Source organism: Condylostylus longicornis, unplaced genomic scaffold, assembly GCF_029603195.1.
Source record: "Condylostylus longicornis isolate FDR11 unplaced genomic scaffold, ASM2960319v2 ptg000243l, whole genome shotgun sequence".
In the NCBI taxonomy this organism is placed as follows: Eukaryota; Metazoa; Arthropoda; class Insecta; order Diptera; family Dolichopodidae; genus Condylostylus; species Condylostylus longicornis.
The window spans coordinates 20,001-33,889 of record NW_026578210.1 but is presented as its reverse complement, the minus strand read 5'-3'; the positions used below and the strand labels follow the sequence as shown (position 1 = coordinate 33,889).

The 13,889-nt window shown below is 33.3% G+C and overlaps 1 protein-coding gene across 1 annotated transcript in view; it reads right to left on the bottom strand.

Annotated features, from left to right (window-relative positions):
* The window catches only part of LOC129616591 (small conductance calcium-activated potassium channel protein-like), a gene marked incomplete at its 5' end in the record, with an annotated part of 64,140 nt that extends 53,292 nt beyond the window's left edge, over nucleotides 1-10,848 (bottom strand). Inside the window, one exon of the mRNA XM_055532220.1 lies at nucleotides 10,708-10,848. Within this exon, the coding sequence (XP_055388195.1) occupies nucleotides 10,708-10,848 (141 nt within the window). The remainder of the gene's footprint in view (nucleotides 1-10,707) is intronic.
* Between the last annotated feature and the right edge of the window lie 3,041 nt (nucleotides 10,849-13,889).

The window sequence follows — 13,889 nt, the reverse complement described above, 5'->3', positions numbered from 1 at the left end:
CAAAATAAAAAAGGAGAAAATTCAAATTATTACGGTTATTGAGTTAAATAAGCAAAACCTTAATGTTGGTTTAGCATATTTTCCACCGAGATGTAATATGAAAAAGATATTTTTAGGGATCTCCTTCCCCGAAAAATATTTTTGCTTGCAATTTTACTCAAATGCCTAACATGTATGTTGGGCCTCTGGAATGGCCTTTTAGGTTTGGAATGTTGCTATCATTCTACTAATAGTCTGACTTATTGGCCTACTAGTGCTAACAAAATCCCGGATCTTTTAGACTTTTTTTATATCTAAAAGGATTTCGTCAAATTTCTGCTGTCTGCTGCTATCATATTAAACCCTAGTGGTCGGCAGGCCTCAAACATGATATTTTTTTAAATATAGATTTTGAAATAAATATAATTTTTTTTATTAATTTTATTTGATAGAAATCAATTAGAAGCTTTTAGCTCTTGAAGTGGAAGCTTTTATTTGGTTGATACAAATAATATATAATAATGTAAATAATAATGTAATTTAAATAATGCAATAATTTTATGTTAATAAAATTAATATAAGATTTTAATTTTGAGATTTATTAAGAAATCTCAAAAGTTAAAATAATTCTTAACAATAAATGAAACGAGAAAAAAAAAAGAGTTGACCTTGTCAACTCTGTGATACCTGAACGAATTTGTTAACCTATGCGCGAAAAAATAAGCCATAACTGATTATGGGACAGACAATTACTTTAGGTTGCCGTAGTACCATATTAATTTATGCAAAATTTCAGTACTGCAAAATTTCAAAATACTGTGTGTGCCAAACTACTATTGAAGTTGTACGGCAGCTACCAGAAGAGCCAAGAAATTTTAACGAATTTTATCAAGCAAATCGGCCCTACTAATATATCCGCTTGTGTGAAATTTTTTTTTAAAACTTTGAACGTGCCACAAATTTGTGTGTAGGTATCTATTCATAGTTATATGATGTAAACTAATGTGTTCTACTCTATTTTTTTTTCTTTTTCACAGAAACATAGGGCTATTGCATGATATCATGCCCTAGTTTCATCGCGTCATAGAGCATTAACTAGTCTCGTAGATAACTAGCCTGCCGTAGTTTTTAGCACTTTTCCAAAAAAATTTTGAAAAAAAAGGCTTTTTAGTTTCACCCTGTACGTCCGTCCGTGGGCACTTTTTTTGCTTACAAAACTTCTACACTCTTAAAGATAGAAAGCTGAAACTTCATACGTACATAGATGTTCACTAGGAACTTATTTCCGTAGAACAAAATTTTTACTATCTCCCCCTCTCTAAAAGTTATACCCACCTAAAACCCTAAAAATGGCCTTTTTTAAATATTTGTTGCAATGAAAACATAAGCATTTTTGAAATTTTGCAAACGCAGAAAGGCAGCGGCTTGCTTTCTCTTGCGCGATATAATATAGTTAAACTTTAGAAAAACAAAACGGCCGTTCAAATTTACCGTTATCCAAAGTTTGATTTTTCCAAATTTTTGATTTCGTTTTTCTTCTAGACCCCAGCCTGTACAAGCTTGAAATTTTAGGGACTTTTAGACACTAGCAAATAGTTGATTTCGTTAGAAGCAAATATTTAAGTTTATTAATATGTACTGTTTATTATAATTTTTAGAGAATGTGTAGAATATAATTGGACAAATGTATACAAAATTTTGTATTTATAGCTTTATTAGTTTTTGAAATATTTAAAGTAAACTCTTTGAGTTGTATGGCAGCTACCCGAACCCGTTGTCCGAATTAGTCCAATAACAATAGGGCTCGTCCTTGGCGCAAAAGAAAAAACTTGTGAAAGTTTGGTGTCGATTGCATTTTTGAGTTATCGTGCGATCGGGCGGACGGACGGACGGACAGACGGACATGTCTATATATGTCCATACCGCAAATGACTCCTTCAAGTAGTTACAAACTCCATACCAAAGTTAATATACCCTTCACGAAGTGCAGGGTATAAAAAACAACAAACTCTGCCGTATAATAAAGTCATCATTCGTATACTACACCTGGCAAAGACGCTGGCAATTCTCTGGGCTCAAAACAGGAGAGTACACACTCGACCTTGAAAGTTGCTGGGTTAAAAATAAGAAAGGGGGGGGCAGGGGCAGCTGTTTAAATTTGGTATTGATACAACTTCAACAGTTGCCATAGAATGAGTGGTGTACAAATTGAGGTACCGATTCGGGGAGATCAATGTTCACGGGCTCAAAAGAAGCCCGTGAAGAAAAGAAGAAGGGGTGAATCTCACGTTCCTTCCCCACTAAGCGTGGAAGGAGAAAAGATGAAGGAGAACCCCTGAAATTTAGAAAAGGACGTAGAGGATGAGAAAAGACCCGCATCACGATTGGTTGAGGAGATGGCCGAAGACCCGGAGTTCACCCTCAACCTTCAAGACGAACCGCGTGGAGAAGATCTTATTAGTCAAGTGGCCCTCCAATGAGAACGCCCAGATGAATCTTGACCGCGCCAAAGTTGCTTTGACAGCAATGTTCAGCAACATCAATTCTGGCTGGAACTCATCAAAGAGCCCTTGTTACACAAAGAACAAATCAGGAGTTTGTCTATTAGAGACGCACAGGTAGTTTATAATTGTGCACGGGATCTACCCAGAACCTGCATTCTAATAAAAAAAAATATTCATTATATTCTTCTTTAAAAATTCATGATAAGGGATTTGAAACCCGTCAGAACTCGCGTTAACGCGGCGGTCAGAATTCTGTATATATTTCTAGCGTCAGCCTACTTCGCAGGAAATTTGGACCAGGTGCTGTCACTGGAAGTACAGAGGCTGATAGACTACTCCAACGGCAAGAGACTACCTCTCATCATTGGATGCGATGCAAAAGCGCATCATAGCTCTTGGAGAAGCACTGGAAACAATCACTGAAGCGAGTGCTTACTAGAATTTTTCCTTAGAAAAAATCTGGTTATATATAATGTAGGAAATTCTCCGACTTTTATATCTAGGGTTAGAGAAGAAGTGCTAGGCATTCAGCAGCAAGAGTGTGAAAAATTCTTGGGGGGTGGAGGGTATCTGAAGAGATTTGCATATCGGACAACAGAATCATCCGGTTTAACCTCGGGGGAATTGCTCAGAAAACTTCCTTCTTAAAGAACCCTCGAGGCACGAATTGACAAATTTACAAAGAAAGTCTTTCGGATGGTCTGAGTCGGTTGGCGATTAGGGAAACCGAAGACTTGGGCGCCTTAGAACTGATGTTCGCAGTCTCTCCAACAAGGTCCGGCGGGACGGTGACTGGGAAAGTTACCACATGTGATCAACCTTGTGGTCGTCGTCGGCATCTATTATTTTTTATTTATTAAAACACGTTATTTAATTCTTTTTATTTTTATTGTTTTTATTTCAATAATTCTTTTTATTTTATATTTTTCTATTATTATTTTAACAATTATTATTTATTATTTATTTTAGATTTAAATTATTTATTTATTTTATCACTACCTTCTACCTTGCTGATTAAGTTAATAATGATCAAATTCTCTTAGAAAATACCAGAAGCATTTCGTGTTATACAATACAGTTATTGAGAATCAATTCTCGAATAACTGCATCTCATATTAAACTAAAATGTGGTTGTAAAGCGACGAACGTACATACATGTATGCATACTATAATAGCATTACTTTAAAGACTACAAATTACATACGGGGTGTTTCACCTGCCTAATATTTTTCTTCGCGTCGCTACAGTACTCCCCCTGCAGTGTAAACGTTTTAATACAAGTGTTGGGGTGCGAAAAATTTGAAATTTACAAATTAAGAAGAAAGTAGAGAAAAGATAACTAAAAAAAGAATGTAAGATTTGCTGGTTTGAATAAGAGGAATGGTTACCTTGTATATTATGCTTTAAATTGTAGAGTTTTTTTGATCCGATTTTGACTGCTTGTCTCGTTGCTCAAAACACCAAAAGCTGGCTTCAATCTGTCCACTGAGACCGAAATGTTCTTGCTTTTCATATCTAGTACGAAATGTTTGCGAAACCTTCTCACGATCGCGAAAGGACCTTCATAGGGAGGAGTAAGACCGGTTTTAACGCGGTCTACACGGACAAAGACGTGAGTGCACGTATTCAAATCTCTTGGAAAGAATTCCTTTAATTGTGTAGGGGTCCGAGTCGAAACGGTTCGAATGTTAGACATATATGATCTAATTCTTTCGACGAATGTATTTTGATCTGCCAAATCGTGTGTGGTGTCTCCGAAAAATTCACCTGGAAGTTTCAAAATTTGCCCATACAGCATCTCCGCGGGACAATACCCCAAATCGTCCTTAACGGTAACTCTAATGCCTAGCATGATTAGCGGTAGTTCGTCACTGCAACGTGCGGAAGCACACTTGGCAAAAAGACACGATTTCAGCTGTCTATGGAACCTCTCCGCCATTCCATTTGATTGGGGGTCAACATTCGGCTAATGTTGAATGAATTTTGAAAATGTTGGGGGATTGGCCTGTCGTACGAGTCCTATGAATTCCCAACATTTTGTTCAAATTTGAGAAAAGTTTAGACTCGAACTGGGATCCCTGATCCGTGGTGATTGTAGAAGGTACGCCAAAACGTGAAATGTATTGTGCAAGAAAACTTAAAGCCACTGTTTCAGCTGACATATCCGCTATTGGATACGCCTCAGGCCTACAAAGAGGAGACCTGAAGAACTAGGAGAATGAGTTTTTTCTGCGAAGGCACAGTGGACGCTCCAGCGGCGGCGAGACTGCATATGGTGCGGGGAAGAGAGGGTGCGGCTGCTTTGGCTTCGCTAAAAAGGCCCGATGGGAGCTACACGAAGAATAAAAAGCAAAGCGCTCTTCTCTTCTGGAGACTCATTTTCCGAGCAGTGAATTGGGCGGTGAAGCAAGTAGATTAATGGAGTACAGGTCATCAAGTCCGGAGGATTGGCAAAAGGCTACCCATATCTTTCAGCCACTCAAGGAGGGTCGTCTTTCTCAAGGAGGGTCGGGAATAGATTGTTCCGCTCCTGACATATCCCAGACCTTTGGCGCAGCGCAAAAATTCTCTTGATCCCAAAGATGGAACGAAGGGATATGGTTCCCAAGTCGTTCAGGATAATAGTCATAATATGGTTTCTTCTGAAGAAAATGAAAAAGGTTATTGACCGTTACCTCAGGACGACGGTACTAGAAGACGCTCCACTCAGCGGCTGTCACGACGCACACGAAACGGGAAAATCAACGGACATTGCTTTGTACAAGTTGACCGGTGGCACAACTAGATTGCTGGAGCACAAGGAAATAGCGATGTGTGGTTTCCGAGATATTGAGGACGCTGTCGAAAGCGCAGGCTTTGCGAGACTGGGCCGCAAATAGTACTACCTCGTTATGAATGTGTAACATGCTCACAGCAAGAAAAACTGAAACTGACGCGGAGCAAAAGACCACGGTTGTTATTCTAACCAAGAGATGCCCACAGAGAAGAGGCTGCTTGGACGCGGCAGTGCCAAGCTTGCGCGAATGAAATTGCCATTATTTGCAGGCGGAAGCTTGACGAGGTTCTGTGTGATATCGTTCCAAATAACGCATGGATGTTGCTTTACGGTGGGCCTCAGTTTGAACCCGGCCAAAACCACGGTTTTGTCTTTCACTAGACTTCGCGTCTTGGACGTCTGCGTGCAATAAACAATAAAATTTCTTGGAGAACCAATTCACCTAAAGGAGGACGTCATATATTTAAAATCTAACATTTGACAAGAGGATTCAACGAAACAAACACAAAGAGGAAGTCCTAACAAGGGCTACCAGCGCCGTCATGATATCCAAGTTCGCCGCAGGTAAGTCTTTTGGATGCACATCGTGATAATAGTGCCGCTTTTAACGTTCGTGAAGAAAGAGGACTTTATTCTAAAGTACAAAGAGAAACTTTGAGAAACTGCAAATGTTAGCGTGCGTGTGCATCACGGATGTTATTAGAAGCTGCCAAAGGACTGAAGCGAAATTCATTCTCGACTAGTGAACGCTACATATGGTCGTAGAGAGGGCGAAAAAGGCAACTAGTCTGCGGCTGCGGGGAAGATCTTGAGACACAAGGTTTATCATTAGGCCAAAGAACCGAAATAACCTCTCCAGGAAGGTTGTATTTTGTTGCCGACGGATGGTATGACAAAGATGAACAGCTTTGAGAAAAACTTTACTTCAAAGCTGAGCGACTAGAAGAGTTGGAGGGGGAAATTGGTTAGCTGCCCAATGGGAGACCACACCTTTAGGTGGTACACCGACTGATCGAAGATGTCATCCGGCACGGATGCTGGGGTATTTTGGCCATAGACCAAATGCTTTGAGCCCATGGGGATGTCGCCAAGTATCTTTCAGGCGGAAATACACGCGGATGCGATGTAGCGATAATGTCCGACAGTCAGGCTGCTATGAGGGGTTTGAATTCTTGCGAAGTTTCTTCCGGGATGGTTCCGGGATTCTTGCCGATTGGGTCAAGACATTTAGGTCGCATTGTGCTGGCAAGCAGATATTCTATCGAAGCGAGGGGCAGTTCCAGTTTTGTTGGGCTCTCTTGCGGAATTGGAACAGGTAAGATCCGTAAGGTGCTAAGAAGCGAAGTAAAGAAAGAAAAACTGAAGCTCGGATGGGTCCTATCTGGTGGGCGTGCCATTGTAGGACACCTATTCGAAAAAGTTGCTCGGGTTCATCAAAAGTGTGGGTCTCGAAGGGGTGACTCTAGGCGGGACACTGGGCCGTCGTGGTAGGGATATAACATATCTTTCAGGTCGCGGTGCATCATCGCTCAATTCAGCAATCTACAACAATAAAACTGTTTTCAATATTTTATTTTTAACATTAGTTTATCTATATTCAACTTTCAATACTAATTTTACTGTGTGGAATCAAAAATTTCGAAAATTTTATAAAAATTATTTATTAAAAATAATTTATATATTATATTATATTTTTTTGAAAACCGAAATGATAAATTTCATTATAAATTTTAGTAAATTTCATGAACATTTCAATGAACAGAGGGTAAATCCACTGAAGATGCGATTTTAAAACTTTGTTCAGAATTATATTCCAGTATAAATAACAGCAATAACACTGCAGCTCTATTTATTGATATAAAAAAGGCTTTTGACACCATTAACCATGAAATTCTTTTAGATAAATTAGAAGCTGCTGGTTTTAGAGGAAATATTTTAAAATTCTTGGGCTCTTACCTGGAGGATAGAATACAAAGAGTGAAAGTAGATAAATTTTGCAGTGATCGAGCTTATTTAAATATAGGGGTGCCTCAAGGCTCCGTTTTGGGACCGCTACTTTTTTTAATTTACATTAACTCATTATTTTTTCATTCCTTCAGGGGGAAAATCACGGGATTCGCGGATGATTGTTCTATTTCTTATAGTGAAAACACTACATTATCTTTAAAGGAAAGTATAGATTATGATTTAAAATTACTTAAAAGGTGGTTTTTCATTCATAAACTTTTAATAAGTAGTAAAACTAAACTTATGATATTCCAACTGAGGCATTCCCATAATGAGAACCTAAATTTTCGATTTCACGCTGCTGATTGCCAGGATTCCATATGCGAAAAATGTGATCTTGCATCTATGTCATCAATTAACGATTGTTCGAGGAATTGCTCTGGTATTGAAATAGTAAATAATTTTAAATATTTAGGAATAACTATAGACAACAATTTGAACTGGAAGCTTCACATAAATAATATTCATAAATATTTGTTATTATGCATCCGTAAATTCTATGTACTTAGGAGCTTTTGTTCTAAAAGTTTATTAATTAAATTTTACTACGCGGTGGTCCAATCCAAACTGCAATATGGGATTTTAGGTTGGGAAGGAACATATTTTAACACAATAGAACCCATTGTAATTGCTCAAAAATACATTATGAAAATTATCTACCATAAAACTAGAACATATAGTAGTTGGTCATTATTTCAGGAATCGTTTGTACTCCCGCTTAGACATCTCTATGCTTATAAGTGTTTTAAAAAAATTTTTAATTCTGGAACTTCATTACGTATACGTAGTTGCAATTATTACAATCTTAGAACAAACAAACTTAATCTAGCTAGTACACCATTTGGATCTAAAACTCATTATAAAAAATTCTTTGAAACTCGAGCACCAATTTATTTTAATAATCTTCCTCTTCACATCAGAAATGAAACTGTTTCTCATAAATATGGAAATTTTCCTATAGTCTTCTGTAAATAAAATCATTCCGTGAACTTTTCCTTCTCACTCTTTGTATTTCTTCTCTTATTCTTTTCAATTTTGAAAAGTTATATTGAGTTGAAAATACTCAGGAGTGGGAAAGTCCTCGGGTCACTTCATTAATTTGAAATGACCTATGAGATAATTTAAATAAAGATTTAAAATTCTGACTTTTAATAATTTTAGATGCGTCTAATATTATAACACCTACAAATTGCTTTGGCGATGTCGCGGTGGTTTACAACAAAAATTTTATCAAATCAATTAGTATTCATGGCAAATCTGTTGTTGATATAAGACCCGACATTGATAAAGATAGGGTTCTTACCTTCTGCACAGCACTTTTTCGAACAAAATCCTGCTGTCAGTTGGAAAACATATTATTAAATGCTGATAATCTTCAATTGTCTTTGCTTAAACCTGTGGACATTCCTCCTCAAACTTCCTCAAAAAAAAAATTATAATGCAGTATCATTTGACTATAAAGAAGAATCCAGCTCTTCAGAGATAAATGATTTTAAATGGATAGTCTTGTCAGAAAACTATGATAGAATTAGTCCTGCAATGCTCAAAATTCCATATTTCGTTATTAAAATGCATGTGAAAAGAATTAGTGATAAAGAAAATATTACTCTTTTTAAAGAACGTATTGCTAAGAAGTACTTTAACTGCGATTATCAAACTTTGTGTAATAAAGAAATTAAGCAAATGATATTAAATTACTTATGTTGTTCTTTCTACCCAATGTGTAACTGCATGTTTAAAAAATAGTAGCTGATTTGTTATACAAGATAGATATAAGAATTGATATAAATATAAAATAAAATTTGTCTTAAACCCCACATTTACTATTTACTATTTATATATAAATTGTATTAAGATACAGCTATGCAACACTAGTGAATTTCTCACTACTGCATAGTTTATATTTTTGTTTTCTATTTTATTTTTAATTTTCATTCAGATTTTAATATATTTTTTGCAACAATATAATATTAATTAAAATTATAATATATAATTTTAAATTTTGTATTAATTAAGTTTTTGAAATAATTATAAGTTAATAATAAATTGTTATATTATATATTATAGCATACTTTTATTAGACCTAAAATATTATAATCTTGAATACATATTGTAAATTTGAATAAATTTAAATAAATAAAAAAAAAAAATAAAAAAATATTATCAATATCAAAAAATTATCAATTTTGTAAATACTAAGAATTTGTTATGCAATTTTTTATGTGCAAAAGGTTTTTTAAAAATAAAATCGTACATAAGTTTTTCAATACTTCAGACCTGGCACATATTAATACGTAATTACCTGCAGTGTATGTTTCAAAAAACTATTTGCAGAAAATCATAAATTTTATTTCAAAAATGCAGGATAACATTTAAAGGAGTAAAATAAAATTTTAGTTAATTTAATTTAATTATATTTTTAGTAATTACTCTTGTGTATTTTTCTTTTGTACAGTTTTGATAGAACGTATAGTCTCGCAAAAATTTAAAGTTTTGGAATGATCTGAAACATTTATGCAATAACATAGGGCTGGAACTTGAGAAATTCAAAAACGTTTTCGAACAAGTAAATGGAACGAGTCCACTAAACTTTTAGACCGACACCATACTATACTATTGATACTTTTATAGAAAGGAGCTATTTCGAAGCCTAATGAAATATTTGGAACTTTTACACTTAGTTGGTTTTTTATTCTTTTCTCTTTTATTCTAAGTTAGAAGCGTCTCTACTCTTAAAAAACTCAGCAAATCGTACCACGTTGTGTGTAATATTATAACCTATACTTATGTAAATATGTATGAATCTGTTATATACGAGTAAAAAGCTGTCTGCATTGTTCAGATTATAGTGTTTACACGCACTATTAATGTATCTTATAGTTATTTAGGAATAAATTTAACTATCGCGGTATGCATATTGGATACAATTCTATTATTTGAATAATAAAACACTTCCTGTTGAATTTTATTTTTTGTCATTAAAAATACTTATGCTTATTGAACAATTTATTTTAATTCGCAAATCAATAAAAATGTTGAAAATAAATTAAATAAAAAAAATCCGGTTTTGTCAATTTTTATTTCGGTTTATATAAATGAGTATAGTTAGGAATATTTTTAAAAGCTGTCAAAAACCAATCTGTCAAATATTTATTATGCCCTTCTTAGGTTTTTAAATGGAAAACTGATATAGAATTTGAAATATTTACATAAAATTTAATAATACAAAAGCAAAAATAAAAAATTATTTTTTTCAATATGTTACTTTTCTATTCTTATTATTTTTCCTTCTTATACACTTCGCGCATGGCTTTTGATTTGCTTGTCTTATATTTTTTTAACAACATTTACACAGTTAATTGACAATTAACATTACAGGGTCAAGAGTCTCGTAAGTCTCATTTTAAAAAAATATTCGCAACAAAGTATCGGTTTACTTACTTTGGCCATATCTGTTATTGTGTTTGCATTGTCCATTAATTTCCTCTGATCCATTTTAACTTTACGCAATCTAAGGAAAAACAAATAAGAAATGAGTGTATAGCGTCTTACAAAGATTAGTTTAATTTGATTGCATCGTATAATTCAAATCGATTATATACGTAACAAATAACTATATAAAGTAAAGGTAAAATACATCTATATGTATAAACTTATCGTGTGTGCTTACATTGCAAGCATTGCACATGTTATTATACATTGCAAGCATTGCATATGTTATGTTATGTAGATTTGAAATTATATTCCATTCTGTGTGTGAGATATTTCATATACTTTTGTTTTTATTCAAAAACACACCGGTAATATACATATAGATATGTTTTCTTCTTAATATATAATAATATAAGACTAAGAAAAAAAGAAAAACTCATAAAAATAATAACAAAATAGTATATAATTAAAAAAATAATTAGCTTCATTTAAGATCTAATATTCTTTGAGTAATCTTCTTTAAAAATAACCCTAAATTGAAAAGCTAATTTGTTTTTACAAAAACTCGGTATGAACCTCGCTTTGAGATATGTCGCTTAAAATCATAAATTATCGTTGACAAAAGGCATTATAAGCAATCACCGTGTCACATGTATCATTCTATAAAGCATAAGAATAAAATAATTGCCTGAATGTATAGTTATATAGGTAATATTAAAAATAGTTATAACGCTATCATCAACATTCAATAATGTCGTGTTACAATATACGAGTAATACTCGTACTTACAAATACGTTGATTTCAGGTTCAAACCCTGAAAAATGCTGATTATTACAAGAACTTTTTATACCCTATACTTCGTGAAGGGTATATTAACTTTGGTATGGAGTTTGTAACTACTTGAAGGAGTCATCTGCGGTATGGACATATATTTATATATTCCTGCTCAGCGTAAAATTCTGCGTTGATTTAGACATGTCCGTCCGTCCGATCGCACAATAACTCAAAAACGAATAATGCAATCGACACCAAACTTTACAACCTGTTTCCTTTGTGCCAAGGACGAACTCTATTGTAAATGGACTGATTCGGACAACAGATTCGGGTAGCTGCCATACAACTCCAGAAGCTAATTTTAAATAATTCAAAAACTAATAAAGGTATCAACATAAAATTTTGTCTTACCAATTATATTCTACACATGCTCTAAAAATTTTAATGGGATAGCTGCACCGATTCGGGTGGCTGCCACACAACTCCAAAAGCAAATTTTTTATATAGTTGCGTGTCCAGTTATACCTCAGATATGTTTCTAAAGTTTTGGTTGAATTGCTTGATGGGTTCGAGTAGCTCCCATACAAGTGCAAAAGCTTATTTTAAATATTTGTAAAAATAATAAAGTCAGATTCATGAAACTTGGAGGTTGTGTGTCCAGTTATAGGTCAGATATATTTCTGAAGTTTTGGTGGAATTGCTTTACAGGTTCGAGTAGCTCCCATACAAGTCCAAAAGCTTATTTTAAATATTTGGAAAAATAATGAAGTCAGATTCATGAAACTTGGAAGTTGTGTGTCCAATTATAGGTCAGATATATCCATGAGGTTTCTACAGAATGGTTTCACAGGTTTGAGTAATTGCTATACAACAACGAAAGGTGCAGGGCATAATTCAATCGGTTTATACCGACTGAAACACTTTTGCTTGTTTTAATATAACATAATGCGGGAAAATTTTTAGAAATAACATGTCTATCAAGCGAAAATTGAGGTCAAAACCTTAGAAAATTAACTAAAACAAAGTACTTTTCAAACAAAAACGAACTTTTTTTATCTTTATTACGCAGTTTTGTGCTTTATTAACATGTACTTTATCTTTTCCAAAATGATAAACATGTGCATTACCTTTATTTCTCCACAAAATATTTCCAACAGTTTCAGGAATATCGTGTCTACGAGGATCAAATTTATAAAAAAAAACTACAAAAACTGGTTTTTCCGCAACAAATTAAATATAATCCAATTAATGTTCACCCGTTAATTTTCTTTGTGTTTTGTTATTATTCAAAAACTGTAATTGGTGATCGTCGCCTGTAGGTAAAATAGAAAATTTTAATTTTCTTATAACTTACAAGAGTGTTTTTTCGTAAGTAAACTTTTCCTTTTCATATTCATATCTCCTCAATAATACCTTTAATGATATTCTTAATATTCTAATTCATATGAAAGAAGTGTTAATAATTATTTTAGTATTCTTAGTCAGCAAAAAATATTACATATCTCTTATTATTGCTACATAAAGTGAATCCTATTGCTCCAGCCACTTTTTGCTTTTGTTTAAATCAACTTAAGTATAAAAAGAATTGTAAAATTTCTGTTGCATCAATATTTAAAACACTAATGAACTTTACCTAAATAAGGTACTTTTAATTTTTATTCATATTATTAAAACTATTATTAAGGATATGAAATAGAAAAGTTTGTATTAATAGCATTTTAGTTAATTTTGATTAGTTTTGCTTTAATTACTTTAATTTCGCTCTCCTAATAAAATACGCTCTTGTAAGTAGTAAGAAAATTAAAATTTACTATATTAACCACACCCGAAAGTTATTTATTACATTTTTCGAATAACAACAAAACACAAAGAAGGTTAAAGGATGAAAATTAATTGGATTATAATTAATTTGTTGCGAAAAAACTCGTTTTTGTTGTTTTTTTATAAATTTGATGCTCGTAGCCATGATATTTCTGAAACTTTTGGAAATATTTTGTGGAGAAATAAACGTAATGCAAATATCTTTTATTTTGGAAAAGAAAAAGTACATGTTAATAAAGCACAATACTGCGTAAAAAATATTAAAAAAGTTCGTTTTTGTTTAAAAAGTACTTTTTTTTAGTTTTAATTTTCTAATTTCATGTTATTTCTAAAATTATTTCCACATTATGTTATATCAAAATAAAGGTCACAATATAAGGCTCTTCCGACTGTAAAAATAAATGATAAGTTGATAACGTGCAATTATGAGTAAATGACGGTTTAAGAAAAATTTACAAAACCATTTTTAATTTAAATAATTTAACAAATTTTGACTATGCACTTGAATATCTTTGAAACTAAATACATCTTTGCTACCACTAGTAAACCATTTGAATGAGGATTTCACTAGCTTTAACATACTCGTAAGTCTACA